At 34.4% G+C, this 14,314-nt stretch overlaps 2 protein-coding genes across 4 annotated transcripts; both read right to left on the reverse strand.

The window, feature by feature from the left end:
• Positions 1–293: 293 nt before the first annotated feature.
• On the reverse strand, positions 294–10,007 carry LOC107495067 (chaperone protein dnaJ C76, chloroplastic). 3 transcript variants are annotated; one of them, XM_052262705.1, is made up of 6 exons: positions 9,651–10,001; positions 8,951–9,084; positions 8,640–8,811; positions 7,822–8,014; positions 7,411–7,517; positions 294–663 (listed from the first exon to the last, which is right to left on the reverse strand). In XM_052262705.1, the coding sequence occupies exons 2-6, from the start codon at positions 9,046–9,048 to the stop codon at positions 472–474; spliced, it is 762 nt and encodes a 253-aa protein (XP_052118665.1). In that variant the 5' UTR covers positions 9,049–9,084; positions 9,651–10,001; the 3' UTR covers positions 294–471. The 3 variants fall into 3 exon arrangements, 2 of the variants coding, with proteins under 2 accessions (XP_052118665.1, XP_015971623.1); XM_016116137.3 differs by having other exon boundaries at positions 8,951–9,177; positions 9,651–9,998; XR_008010394.1 differs by adding an exon at positions 1,567–2,122 and having other exon boundaries at positions 538–663; positions 8,951–10,007.
• Positions 10,008–10,490: 483 nt separating this feature from the next.
• On the reverse strand, positions 10,491–13,475 carry LOC107495075 (shewanella-like protein phosphatase 2). The gene is made up of 2 exons (XM_016116144.3): positions 12,018–13,475; positions 10,491–11,008 (listed from the first exon to the last, which is right to left on the reverse strand). Exon 1 carries the CDS (start codon positions 13,421–13,423, stop codon positions 12,215–12,217), a length of 1,209 nt encoding a protein of 402 aa, XP_015971630.1. The 5' UTR covers positions 13,424–13,475; the 3' UTR covers positions 10,491–11,008; positions 12,018–12,214.
• Between the last annotated feature and the right edge of the window lie 839 nt (positions 13,476–14,314).

Here is a 14,314-nt window from a genome sequence, read left to right on the forward strand (position 1 = left end):
TTTTTCTAATATACAGATTGCGTATGGTATTATTTTAATATTAAATTATAATATACAAACTACGTATTTTATTATTTTAATATTAAATTACAATATACGGATCATATTACAAATACACAGACTGCGTATTGTCAGTGTAATACGTGTTCTGCGTATTGACAACGTTTTAAAATACTGTAAAATTTCATTTTTTATAACATTAACTTAAAACTCTATTCACTCTTCAATGTTAAAATAAAAAATTCGGAAATATTCATGTTTTTATGTGAAATTAATAATTTAAAAATATTAGGTAATAATTTAATTAAATATATCAAATTATTTAATAATTAACAATCATTTACAAAATATCACATATATATAATTTATTAAAAACACACTATCTATATTTGTATAGATTTTATATAATATTTTAGTTTTCAAGATTTAATCTCAACTTTTAACCAGTGTTTTGATTTTTTCTGGTTGTTGTTATGTTGCTTGTCGCCTGAGCTGTTTTTTGAAAGACTCAGCAGCAGTGAAGATATTTGCAGGCCTCTCCCACCCACCTCCAAATACTCCATACCCTGCCTTTGGCTGTGGCTGGATCAGAAACTCAAGCACCGCTAATTCCTCTCTCTTCACCCAATATATGCAGTTCACTGGGCATGACTCAATTGACACCTAAGATTTTCATATATTATTAGAAACATATATAATTCATCAAAAGGGAGCTGGACTAAATTTGAGAGAGAGACAAAAATTAATTTTATATTTTTGTAATATAGAAGAGATTAAACTAAATATTTTTAAAAAGTTAAATTAAAATTTATATAACTTATAAAAAAAAACTAAAATTTAGGAGGATTATTACTCTCCTTTCTTTACAAGAGACTCTACCTATGTAATTTATCATAAGAACGTACTCGTGTATATATTATGTATGACCCAAATGTGATATATAATAATAGTGATCTGACTAAGAATTTTACAATAATCACAATAACTATAATTATCAACATCAATAATGAGAGGTGAAAGAGAATTAATAAACCATGAAAAGAAAATATTAAAAAAATAAGAAAGAGTACTCTGTATTCCAAAAAGTATTGCATTAATAATTTTTAACCATAGTCAAAATTAACTACTTCTTTACCCTTTTATTCTTCCTTTTGACTATGTATTTTTTATTCTGTTGTAACTTGTAACTAATTCATACTCAGCAATAACAATAATGTCTGCAATATACCATTTTTACACCTCATAATTTTTTCTCACATTTTTGCTAATTGAATTACTCTTTTTAATGGGTTTATTCGACTCATCGTTTCTATCTTCTTGAGCTTTTATATTGGTCTAGTTATTAGGTGCGGTCTATGGTAATAATGGTTGTTTAGTAGTTATAATGACTAACTCTCGTGAACCAATTTGTGACTGACATGTGAACAGTAAAATTTCGTTTAATTTTTGTTGAGTTTCTTAATAGCAATAAATTAGTTAAAAAACGGGTAAATATTTTTTTTAAATTTATTTGATTGATAGGACCCAGTTCAACCCATTGTTCCGATCCGAAATAATATATCCAACCTCATATGCCAACTTGGTTCTTCTTCTTCTCCCTTCGAATGATTCCTACGCACTGCTCCATGATTGGTGAGAATTTCCTGAGGTTGTGGCCGGAGTTCCGGCACATTTTGGTTCCATAACTTTCGCCATGCCTTTCGAAGGGCGCCACTGCCGTAACGGAAATCTTCTAACCACCTCTGTGGTGATTGCCTCTGCATTTCTTCGTCGATTCCATCCGCCGCTACTTGGAGCATGATTCCCAGGGTTTCTCGTCTAGCTTCCATCTCCGCTTTCTAATTGCCATGTTTTTTTGCTGCCATAGATTCTAAGTCTCTGTTCCTTGCTTGGTGTGGCCTGGATGAGGTTGTTTGTAGTACTTCGCCGTCATCTCTTGCTGGAACTCCTTCTTTCTGGCTGAACGTCATCACTGTTGCCCCATGGATCTGCTTCCTCACTAATGCCCTCCTCGGCTCCTCGCCACTCCGTCGATTCTTTTCCCTTGCTGTTTGGAGGCCGTTCTCCAACCCCGATTCCAAAGACATGGCAAAACAAAAGGCGAAAGCAAGATGGTGCAGACCTAAGAATAACAAAAAAGTGTGTAATAATCCTTTAAAATGATATTTAGTTCGTGGAACGTTAGAGGTTGAAGGGGGATGGAAAGTTGAGGATGATTAAAGACCTAAAGAAAAAATATAGGCTTAATATGTTAGAACTGATTGAGACTAAAAGGCAAGTAATAACGAAGTTTGATGTAGCAAATATTTGGGGGTGTGTGATAATACTGGGTGGGAATATGTTGAGTCTGACGGTGCATCGGGTGGTTTGTTATTAATACGGGATGAAATCATTTTTAAATTGAGTATTTATTATAAAGGAGAGAGATGGTTGTGTGTGGAAGGGATGATATTAAAGAATAATTTCAATTGTGCTTTGTCTTGGTTTATGGTGCTTATACTAGAGATGAGAAACTCGCTGTGTGGGAGAAGTTGAGCTATATAGCGGACTATGTCAGGTCTCTTGTTATTTTATGGGAGACTTTAATGAGATTGTACAAGTGGAGGAAAGAAAATGTACTACTAAGCTTAATAGTATCTGTTGAAGAGTTCAGAATTTGGATACAAGAAATGCACTTGGTGGGCCTGCCGCTTAATGACTGTAAGTTTATTTGGTTTAGAGGTCATTCATGCAGTTGGATTAATAGAGTTCTGGTTAGTCTGGAATGGGTTGAGGAGTTCCATGAGATTTGTCTAAGAGGAGGGCCAAGAGGCTTGTCAGATCATTACCCGATGATAGTAGAAAATATAAGGTTGAGATATGGTCCTAGACCATTTTGAAGCCTAGACTCTTGGTTCACACATGAAAGTTTTTTAAGAATGATTAAAGAGGAATTGAGGGGTTTAGAAGAGATGCATTTTACAGATAAATTGAAGGTTTTGATGGTTCCTCTGAGAAGATGGCACAGAGATAATTTTGGTGACATGAATAAGAAAATTATTTTGAGGAAGAGATCAATAAGACAGATAACATGGTAAAATGGGGTATATGATGTAATAGTGGAGACTAGAAGAAAGGCATTAGTAACTTATTCTGTGAAGTGGTATGTGAGAAAAGATTTGCACTGATACTTTCACAATATAGCTTCAACAAGAACGTTCCTGACTTGCAAAGGACATGGACAAGAACACCAGGTACTTTCACAATATACCTTCAACAAAAAGAAGGAATAACAGGATTGATGCTTTGGTAATCAATAGAAGGTTAGTAAGAAATCAAGCAAGAATAAAAATGGCTATTTGAGAGTTCTACAAGAATTTATATCATCAGGAGAAGTCTCTTACGGTGGGCTTTAGGGATGATCTGGTAGATTTGATAGCTGAAGAGGATGCTGAGCAGTAGCCGAGCTTGAAACAAAATTTTGCGGGGCTAGATAGAAAATAATTGTCAAAATGTTTTTCATATGAACCACATTTAAGATAAGTTCGTCTAATATCATATCTCTGATTTGGGTGATATTACCAAATTTGAAGCCATTTTCTAGGGTTTCGTTCCAAAGAATTAAGCTCAAACTCATCAGATGCAACTTTTTAAACTTTTGAAGATTATATCTCACTTTTTTCGTGATTCATTAAAATAGAAGAACTATCTACAGGTGTTGATATTGTAAAAGTTATATGTTCTCCTTTTTGAATATTAGCATTTCTCTTAAAAAATATATCAATTCTTTGATTTTTTTATAATTATTTTATATAAAAATTTAAATATATATCCTGTAAAATATATAAAAAAGAAGTTAGAAGGACAAATATTAAAATAATATTAAATTACATAAATAAAAAATACCTAATTTTTTATATTTGAACTTAGAGGTAGAGGGAGTGTTGCTTATTGAATAGAGGAGCTGTGAAATGCAAATACACTCAGTTCAGTCCAAATCCAACATGTTTGAATGTTTAAAACTAAATTATTGTGCAATAAAAGCAAGAGATGAAGATTGAACTTTAGTATTTTAAGTCATAGTAAAGTATTTGAGTCAACGGAACTATTTTTTATTTTTTGAAAAAGTATTACTAAATTTTTTAACAAAAGTTTGGGGGGCATAGCCCCCCTTGTCTCAACTAAGCTTCGCCCCTGATGCTGAGGCTCTAGAGGTGTTGCCGTCGGTTGAGGATATTAGAGAGGTAGTGTGGGATTGTGAATCATTTAGGGCACCAGAAAGTGATGGGTACAACATGAATTTCATCAAGAAGTGTTGGGATGGGATTGGGGCTGAGTTCACAGCAGTTTTGTTGGGATTCTTTCACACATCCAGGTTACCGACGGACTCTAATATCACATGGGTTGCATTGGCACCAAAGTTCATTGGAGCTAAGGAGATAAAGGACCTTCGACCAATTAGTATGGTTGGCTGTATGTATAAGGTGATTTCATAGGTTCTGGTAAGGAGGATGAGATCAGTTATGCCAGGTCTGGTTGAAAAGACTCAAAGTGCATTTGTCAATGGGCAAAAAATACATGATGATTGATGGGGCTCTTATTGCATGCGAAACGTTACATTGGCTTTAAATGAGAAAAAAGAAGTGGCAATAACCAAGCTGAAGTTTTAAAAGGCATATGATAGGGATAAGTGGAGATTTGTGGACATTGTGTTGCAAAAGATGGGTTTTGAGCGAAGGTAGAGGAACTGGGTTATGGAGTGTGTCGACACAACCTCTATGTCGGTGTTAATAAATGGTTCGCCAACGAAGCCGTTCAAGATGGAAAGAGGCCTGAGACAAGGTGATCCTCTATGTCCATTCTTGTTTGTACTTGTAGTTGATGTCCTACATAGAATTATTGCAGAGGCAGTTAGGAACGGCCGGATATCTCCATTGTTTATTGGGAGAGACAATATAGAATTGTCACATCTCCAATTTGCTGATGACACTGTGTTGTTCTGTCCGCCAGAGGAGAAGACTATTAAGAATTATAAGAGGCTTCTGCGATGTTTTGAGCTGATGTCGGATTTAAGTATAAATTTTGATAAATTCAGTTTAATCCCAATCAATTGTGACCAACAGTGGGTTCGAAGTATGTGCAGCCTGTTGGGGTGCAAGGAGGCGACTCTCTCGATCCGATACCTTGAAATCCCCTTAAAAGCTAATCCGAGACTAGTTAAGACTTGAAAGCCAATTATAGACAAAAAAATGGAGGAGAAGCTCAGCTTGTGAAAATCTAAGATACTCAACAAAGTGGGGAAGTTGGTACTTATAAAAACAGTACTAAGTAGCCTGCCAGTATATTATTTAAGCTTATACAAGATGTCAAAGGTGATTACAGAAAAATTTATTTATTATAGAAAAGGTTCTTGTGGATTAAGGAGGATGGAAGGAATGGGATGACTTTGGTTAGTTGGGATGTAGTCAAAGCTCCAAAAAAGCTAGGGGTGTTAGGAGTTGAAAATGCGATGGTTCGAAACACAACACTCTTTTTTAAGTGGTGGTGGAGATTCTCAAAAAAGGGGTGTCCATTGTGGAAAAAGGTGGTTTGCTCTTGCAATAATCTCTCTCCTAATAAGCTTTTATCTACCCAAACTTTACCTACTAGAGGGGGTTCATGGAAGGACATATGTCAGCTACATAATAAAGAGCAACATATAAGAGACAAGATGATAACTAGCTTGTCTATGGAGATTGGTGATGACAAAAGAACTCATTTTTGAAAAGATGTTTGGCTCAGTTGTGGTCCTTTAAAGGATAGGTAGGGGTAGAAACAGGCCAGGCCAAGTCAGGCTTTGCTCTTAACAGGCCTGCCCTGTCATACAGTTAATTGACCTGAGCCTGCCATGTAACCTGTTATAGGCTCTTTATAAAGTACTAGGCCTGGCCTGTTATTCAACCTGGCCTGGCTTGAAACATGTTAAAAGGCCTAATTATTTTATTTTTACAAAAATAAAAATATTATTTAAAAAAATTATTTTTTAATAAAAATATTTATATGTAATATGTCATATATTTAATATTTATAAAAAATTTTAAACTTTTAACGTATTTAAAATATACAAAAACAAAATATATAAATTTAAAATATATCATAGTTTTGTTAATAATAAATAATTATTTATATATTTAATTATATTTTAACAGGCCTAGGCAGACTTGACAGGCCAATAAAGCTAATTAGTGAGCTTGGACCTAACCTATTAATGCATTAAGACTTTTAAAAGAGCCTGGGCCTATGCCTATTTTATAACAGGCCAGGCCAAACACAGGCCAGACTGCAGGCCCCTAGCAAGCCGCTTGGCCTTTTTCCACCCCTAAGGATAGGTTTTCAAGGCTTTCCTCGGTTTCAACCCAACGATGAGTTTGAGTGGATTTGAAATTTTTAATGGAGGCGTGAGTTATTCCAATAGGAGTTGGAACTTGTGAATCAATTACATGATACCATGAGACCGGTTAAACTAGCTATTGACAGAGAGGATAGAGTTATCTGGAAGTTTGACAAACAAGGTGTATTAAACACTTCTGGAAGACATAACAAGCTATAGTTTCACTAACACTATTTGGAAAGGATTAGTCTCTCCAAGAGTTGAGTTGTTTGCCTGGTTTGTTTTGATAGGTATGGTGAACACAAAGGAAAGGTTGTGTCAACTTGAAATTGTTAATCAAAATGAGAATGTGTGCGTGTTATGTAATAAGAATGTTGAATATGTTCACCACTTATTTGTTGGTTGTGAATTTACTTGACAGGTGTGATGCACTTGGTTATCTGATTTTGGCAGACTACAATCTTTTCCGGATTCTTTGAAGGAACACTTTTAAATCTGGACAAGTGCTACAACTAGGAAAGAGGAGCGCAAGAAGTGGTTCATAAGTTTCTTCGCAATTATTTGAAATGTCTCGTTGGAAAGGAACAGAAAATTGTCGCAGAATAAAAAAAATATGTTGTAGACATCATCAACTTGTCGCTTCTTAATTACAAGGAGTAAAATTGTGAAGATCCCTTTTATTGTTGATAGTAATATCGAAAATGACATTGGAATAAGTTATTGTTTTGAATTCTTAATAGGGATTACAACAGATGTGGTTTTGTTGTATTTTTTGTTTATTCGCTTCACATTTGTGTTGAGTTTCATTGTTTTAAAAATTATACCCCTTAGACATAATCTATTTCCAATGTCATTCATGCAATAGTTAAAAATGAGCTTTTCGTACTTAATCTCTAAACTCAATTTAATGTTCCATATAAACATTTTACTTGTCAATATATCATTGGTCAGTCAATTCTTAGCCCCTCGTAGCCACTAAAAACACGGCCACCAGAGATGCGGCCTTGTTATTATTGTTTGTATCATAAAGAATATAAACTTTTAAATATTTTTTAGGGTACCTCAATATTTTGGTCCGTGTCTCCATATTGAACTTTGACTCGTGCACATCCACGAGCTTCATCCATGATAAATGTGTTGCTTGCATGATAAACACATTCTCTGCATCCTGATATGAATTGGATTAGTGTTCACTTCGGTTCTTATAGGCACACATATGAATCATATATGCTTTTGATTATATATTAATTAAGGATAATATTAGGTAATTAATAATTTTTTTGAACAATATAAATAATCATTAATTAAATCAAAATATATTATATCTTTAAATTATTCATCTAAATTTTAATATTAGAATAACCATTCGCACACCTAATAAAATGAATATCTAATATATTTATTATTCATATTGTTTAATATTTTTACTGTCTACCTATACTTTTCTATTAATTAATTAATGAAGAGTATACCTATGCATGCATTTTCATCAACAAATAAAGCTTGTGGTCTTAAGGGTCCTTTCCACGTGCTGTTGCCCAAGGGAGTGTTATTTTCCCCAAGTCTTATCCTCATTTGATTTATTGATTCGTCATATTTTCTCCTTAGATCATCTTTCATCAGCACCTCATAAGCCTCATTCAACAATAGAGTATACTTGTGACCCTAAAAATAACGGAATAAAAAGAAAAAGCATAATACCTAGTTATTCTTATTCAATCTCCACGTAATGAAAGTATAAAAGACTAAATATCATATTTTCTACCAAAAAAGATTTATTTCCCAAAAACAAAAAAATAATTATAGAGAATATAAAAAAAAAATACACAGACAACCAATGTTAGAAATAACAGCACAACTCAAATTTATGGATATTTAATCCAGACAAAACGGGTTAACAATCTCATCTGTAACAGAGTTGAATTTGGGTGCTGAGTCAACCCTAATTACCCAACCCACATCCTTAGTATATAATGTGAATTTTTATAAAATATATACTTATGATGAGCCAGTAAAAATTTTAATACAAATTTCTATCTTTTGCATAAATATTTAGTGTCACTAAATTAGTAATTTAATTTACTAGGCATAAATAATATTTAATATATAAAATGTGAAAGGACTTAATATTGTGATCGAGTGAAAAATAAATTTATTTTTACGGGTCAAGTTCAGGTCCGGATGAGAGATTTGAGGTGAGAGTAAGATTCAAATTGAGGAGTTTAAATCTACAAGTTAGGGTAGAATTTAAACTCTATCTTACCCTACTCATACCCATACATAGAGTTACCTTTTGGCCAACAATGTCTGGATGATGCTGCTTCTGCAGCTTCCGGTAAGCTTCTCTGATTTCTTGGGCATTTGAATCAGCAGAAACTCCAAGCAATTCGTAATAATTGTGTTGAGCTCTTGGTGTTTGCCATGATCTACTACTACAGCATCTCACTGTAGTGCATTCTTGCCTCCATTTTCAACAGGGTAAGGTATGTAAAACTATTATCAGAGCTAAGTTATATAAACAAGTGAGAGACTCACATGGAAACCAGTTTAAAATTCAAGAAAAAATTTGACAATTTTATATATTCATTAGTGAAACGATACCTTAACAATTTTGAATGTTTGCTGAAATTCAGATAACCATGAATTTGAGCAGGCTTTGACCATGGTAACAAATAGCAGCTGGAGGTTAGAAGTGACATATTCCTTGTGTTCTTCAATAGTCCTTGTACTGGTGACTTTGTTCACAACGGTTTTCAGAAGATATTTAGTTGAGACTTGAGAGTAGATAAGCATGACTAGATATTTTGTTCCAGGGATACATACAAAACCTATACACATTACTTGAAAGAATATGAATATATGATATAGACATCGCTTTTGTAAACAAAATATTGCAGATACTAATTAAAAAGAAACAAGAAAAATCAATTAATCAATATTTAGTCCATTCTTTTTTGAAGAAATAAGAGTAAAGATAGACTCCTTAACTAAAAGTTGGTTAAAAAATTAATATCGAGTTTGATTTTATTTAAAAAAGGACAGGTTAAAAATAAAAAAGAAGAGTGTCTAATTTACTACTCGACAAATCCACATAAATACATATCTCAAACAAGTTAGCTATACATGGAGATATTACTATATAGTGGAAGTCTACAAAGTTGACTATGACAACTATTTCACAAAACAATTCATGGATAGTCCTATAAAAAAGGCAGTTAATCAACATGTTGAAGCATCCTATTGATTATCTTATATTGAAGAAACACACACAACTTTATATGATAACAGTATAACACATTACATTATGCACAGCTCCACCAGAGAGCAACTCTTTACTCTTTAGAAGCTATGATTGGCAACTAATATCCGATACATGTTGTCAAACAATAGTCTTGTAGACTAATCTCTTTTGAAAGGCTGCTGCACAAGATCGAAAATATATAGATTTCAAGACCTCGATGTTGATAAAAGAGGAAGAAATTATACTCTTATTAAAGTTTTTGTCCACAGGATTTTTTTGACAAGAATTTTAACAAAATAGCCCTCGTCAAAAGAAATGTACTATTTTTCGTCACGGTTTTTCCATAGAGTTTTTTAGTAAAATTTTAGCAAAGTACCTTATTGATGAATATCCAAAGAGAAGATGAATATCCAAAGAGAAGTGTTATGAAATATTTAAATATAAATGTTCCTACTTTTAATCGACTCAATCAAAATTTGATTTGATAGAATTAATTATAATTAGTTAGAAAAATTTTCAAGTATAGCAATACATTGGTGTTTCAGTGATTTTTAACTGTTGATCTTAATTATAAAAAATATATATAATATATATAATTAAAACCAACAGTTAAAATGATGTACCAATATACTTGAAAGTTTTCCAATTAGTTATAGATCTAATTTAGTTTAATTCATATCTCTGCATCTTTTTATTATAGAAAGGTCTTTTAGATGTACATTCTATTATTGTTAACTATTATATTTCACTACAATCTTGCAGTTATGCATATTTTAGCTTGCTTTGTTCTTCTGAATTGTGTTTCAATATTTGTTACCTAGATTATCTTTTTTTTTTTTTTCTAAGAACACGGATTCAGAGTATTAACTGAGAAAATTTTAATAGAAAATATATAAAGTATAAAGCTTCAATAAATTTATTATGTGTTTATTAAAACTGTTAGCTAAACCCAAAAAACAAATTCTTGTCAGTGTTGTTGCCAAGTAGCTGGGTGTTGCAACCATGATCGCCGTGCAGAAGACAGCAAACTCAGCTGCCTTGTTCTAAGACACTCCCTAATATTACAATGCAAAGGACTTCAAACATTCTATTTTGCATTACTGTCACAAATTAGTGGGTCTTCATCTAATTAGAGTGGTAGAAACCAAGCTTAATAGTTTCTCAAGGGTGGTTGAGGAACAGGGTATATTTTAAGATGTGAGGAAGAGGTTCAATCCCACTTTTCTCATCATTTCCTCCCTCTTTCCAAACCGTTTTCCCACTCAAATAAATAAACAAATGAAAGAAAAAGAATAGCGAGAGGATATATATCTGGTATGTGGACCGGGCAGAACAAGTGTTAGTACAGTATGACTGATGCTCCTCTCGCTTTCCAACCATGCATGGAACCCTAGATTTGTTCCCCACATCATATGTACCTGAAAGAACACAGCTCAGGCATGAATTAAACCTTTCAAAGGAACAAAGGGGGAAGGGGGAAGGATGTAAAGAGAATTATCAAGATATGCAAAAAGATGAACGAATGCTCAATGCGGACAATAAACAACAACAGAGAGCGATGCCAAATTCAGAATCAAATCAATGAACTGGTTCTAAGAGAAGAATAAGGGAACATACACTTCATCACCAATGGGACTTTTAAGTTTTAACAACAAATGTACACTGCTTTTTTACCTAATTATGAATTGCAGCTAAAAGGAAATAGGCTTTTATTTTCGTTGCTTAATATAACTTAATGGAAGCATGACAATTCCCATATCCCAATGGAACTTGCTGAAAACTCCCCAAGTTCTCAATAAAATTCTCAGCACATGATAAACAATAAAGTTCCTCTTTATGAATTTGGCTTATTAGTTCCCTTAACAAGTTCGCTCATGTGCTTAATTATTTAGAAAACATAAGAAGTTTACATTTTTCAATGCACCTATTGAGTAAAAAAACTTTTAAAATTTACCATCATTAGTAACCTTTAAAAGGCATTTGTTAGACAATCCCTTTATTTTGGGCACATCATGGGTTATAAAAAGCCATAAGTTAATGCAATCAACGATTATATTCAACCAAATGATTTAGCTAAAAAAAGGTCATATAGCAGACTAAGCATAGAATAATGGCCAAGATGTTTAACGCATATATCTTGTGTTCAAAGAAGTCATCCATTCATTTCAGAAAGAATAAGTTCATTGTGAAATTAATAGTGACGAAACCTAAGCATCCACCAGATCAATGAGGATATCAACAATGAACCAAATATAATGGAAATAGCTCCAAGCCCTCTTCACCAAAATAAAAAGACACTGAAAGAGGTACCTTCCTAGCAATGGTTCTTGATAAATCAAAGCATTATTCAATGTTTTTCATACTTCACATACCAATGATAAACTTTACAAGCAACATTTATTTCAATACAAGAATGATTTTGTTTACCAGTCATGGTAAAGGTCTTAAGACATTCAATGAATTCAGCATCCTCACAAAGTCTTCATAGTGGACCAAAGAGAAAAAATGTGGATAACATCCTACACTGTACAATCCCCCAATTCATTCGTTGCCACTTGAAACAAAAACCAACAATAGCTTATGAAAGTTTAACCAATAACACTAAAAGCTAAACCTCCTTAACTTCAAGCTTTAACTTCTACCTCCCTAAGTCCACCATGTGCAGGAATCAACAATTCTTCCTTACCCACATTCAACCCAGCATTGCCCATATTCTGGTACAATGGATTCGAAGTCAATATCCGCAATCCAGAATTCTTACTTATCTCCAAAACCTCAGGCAAACCACCACCACACCCCCTCGACATGCCCACATCGATCCGAATAGCTCTGTTCTCGCAGGCACCATTAATACCAGCCGTCTGAATTGTGTGTCCCATGATCATCCTCTTCGCACCAGGGACCGTCTTCAGAACATGCTCAAGAGTCGCACAATCGCAATTCTGAGCAACCTCATTTGAGAATTTCCTCAACCAAACGACAGCGTTCCTCCCCCTGCAATACTGCGGCGAAAACTTCCCCGAGGAGCCATTAATCCAATCCCTAACTTCCTCATTGATCCTCTCCAAACCGTAATCAACATGCTGCGGCAACAACCCTCCGTGAACAAAAAGGGAATCCCCAACAACCAAGACAGTTACATTCTGCGACAGAAACCTACTCGAAATTGGGCCGTTAGGCCGCAGGGCCGCAACCCGGGCTCGAAACCCGTCGAAGAACTCTCTTTTCACACCGTGAAATGACATCGGAACCCCTTTGAAGGGGTCTGTGGGGGTTTCTAAACCTTGGCAGAGGCCCTTCATTTTGTTACCAACACTGAACCACTGCTCCCAAACCCTAAATTCATCTAGAGCTGTTTTCGTTACAAAGCGGAAATCACCCTCAATGTTCATGATCTCGTGGTTGCCGTTCATGGTGATGATCTTGCCGCCGCTGCGGGCCGCCTCGCGTTTCAGCTTCTCGAGGAAGTAGAGGATCTTGAGCTCGTCGCCGCCGCGGTCAAGGACATCGCCGACCTGGACGACGGTGGCGGAGCCCCCTACGTAGCGGTCAGAGGCGTCGATAAGGCCGGCCAGGCGTAGCGCCTGCTTCGTCTTGTCGAGGTCGCCGTGGAGATCGCCGACGGCGATCAGGCGGCTCGGAGAGGGCAGCCGGGTGGGTAATGGCGGTAGGGAGCGGGAAATTGAAGGGTTAGGGTTTTGTAGCGGCGGCGTCGGGAGGAGGAAGAGGCCACTGACTGAGAAGTCGACGAAGGTGTCAACGAAGAATGAGAGGAGATTGGGAGCGTCTTTGCAGATGGAGGTTTGGGTCTCGGCCTCTTCTTCCCCTCCCATTTTGATTCAGTAATGAAAAACTGAGAACGAAGTATGTGTTATAGTATTATTAATTTATTTATTATATTTTGAATGTCAATGGTTGGTATGAGTAGCCCATCACCAAACTATTAATTCAAATTCGATTCGACGACTATTGTTTTAAGGGAAAAAGACAGATAGGTCTTGACTTTTTAAATTTTAGACAAATATATTTCTGATAAAATTTAAATACAACAACGTTTTTGACTTTAACAAACGGAGGACAATTTAGTTTTTCCGTCTATTTGTCTCTCATACACCTAACGAAACTGGGTGACGTGGTTGAAACGGTGTACAGGTGTCCGTTATGGTACCACGTTGGAAGGGGAAAAAAGTTCGAAGGACAAATAAGTCCTTGACGTCATTTTACAAATAAAGTTCGAAGGACAAATAGGTCCTCAATAATTTTTTTTTTCAAAATTAATAAACTCATTTCCTAAATTCTTTCATCTACCTCTCTCCATTTTTATATTTCTCTCTACTATTTTTACTCTATATATAATTATATTTTATATTAGTAATTTGACAAATCAAAATATGTCATTCGATATTTTTTTACAATTAAAATATTTTAAATGTAAAATTATACACATTAAATTATTTTAAATTTTAGATAACTTAATACATGAATGACGCACAAATGAACTAATGCTAACTTGATGCATAAATGAACTGATGCTAACTAATGCCACCGGTACGATGAAAACTGAACTAATGCAATTTAACAAATTCTAATATAATACACAAATGCACTAAAACTAAACTAATGCAATTTAAGAAAAAGAGTAGAAACGTAACAAGTCCAATTTCTACAATTTTAATACAAATAATTTAAATTGTAGAATAAAACAAGTTAACTAGATTTCAAAA

The sequence above is a fragment of the Arachis duranensis genome, chromosome 6, assembly GCF_000817695.3.
Source record: "Arachis duranensis cultivar V14167 chromosome 6, aradu.V14167.gnm2.J7QH, whole genome shotgun sequence".
In the NCBI taxonomy this organism is placed as follows: domain Eukaryota; kingdom Viridiplantae; phylum Streptophyta; class Magnoliopsida; order Fabales; family Fabaceae; genus Arachis; species Arachis duranensis.

Bases quoted from the DNA above. Each gene is read 5' to 3' on its own strand.
- LOC107495067 (XM_052262705.1), bottom strand. From the start codon at position 9,048: ATGTCACTTCTAACCTCCAGCTGCTATTTGTTACCATGGTCAAAGCCT. The intron at 8,812-8,950 runs GTATCGTTTCAC...TTGAAAATGGAG, and splicing joins AAACATTCAAAATTGTTAAG to GCAAGAATGCACTACAGTGA. The intron at 8,015-8,639 runs GTAACTCTATGT...CGTTATTTTTAG, and splicing joins CAGACATTGTTGGCCAAAAG to GGTCACAAGTATACTCTATT.
- LOC107495075 (XM_016116144.3), bottom strand. From the start codon at position 13,423: ATGGGAGGGGAAGAAGAGGCCGAGACCCAAACCTCCATCTGCAAAGAC.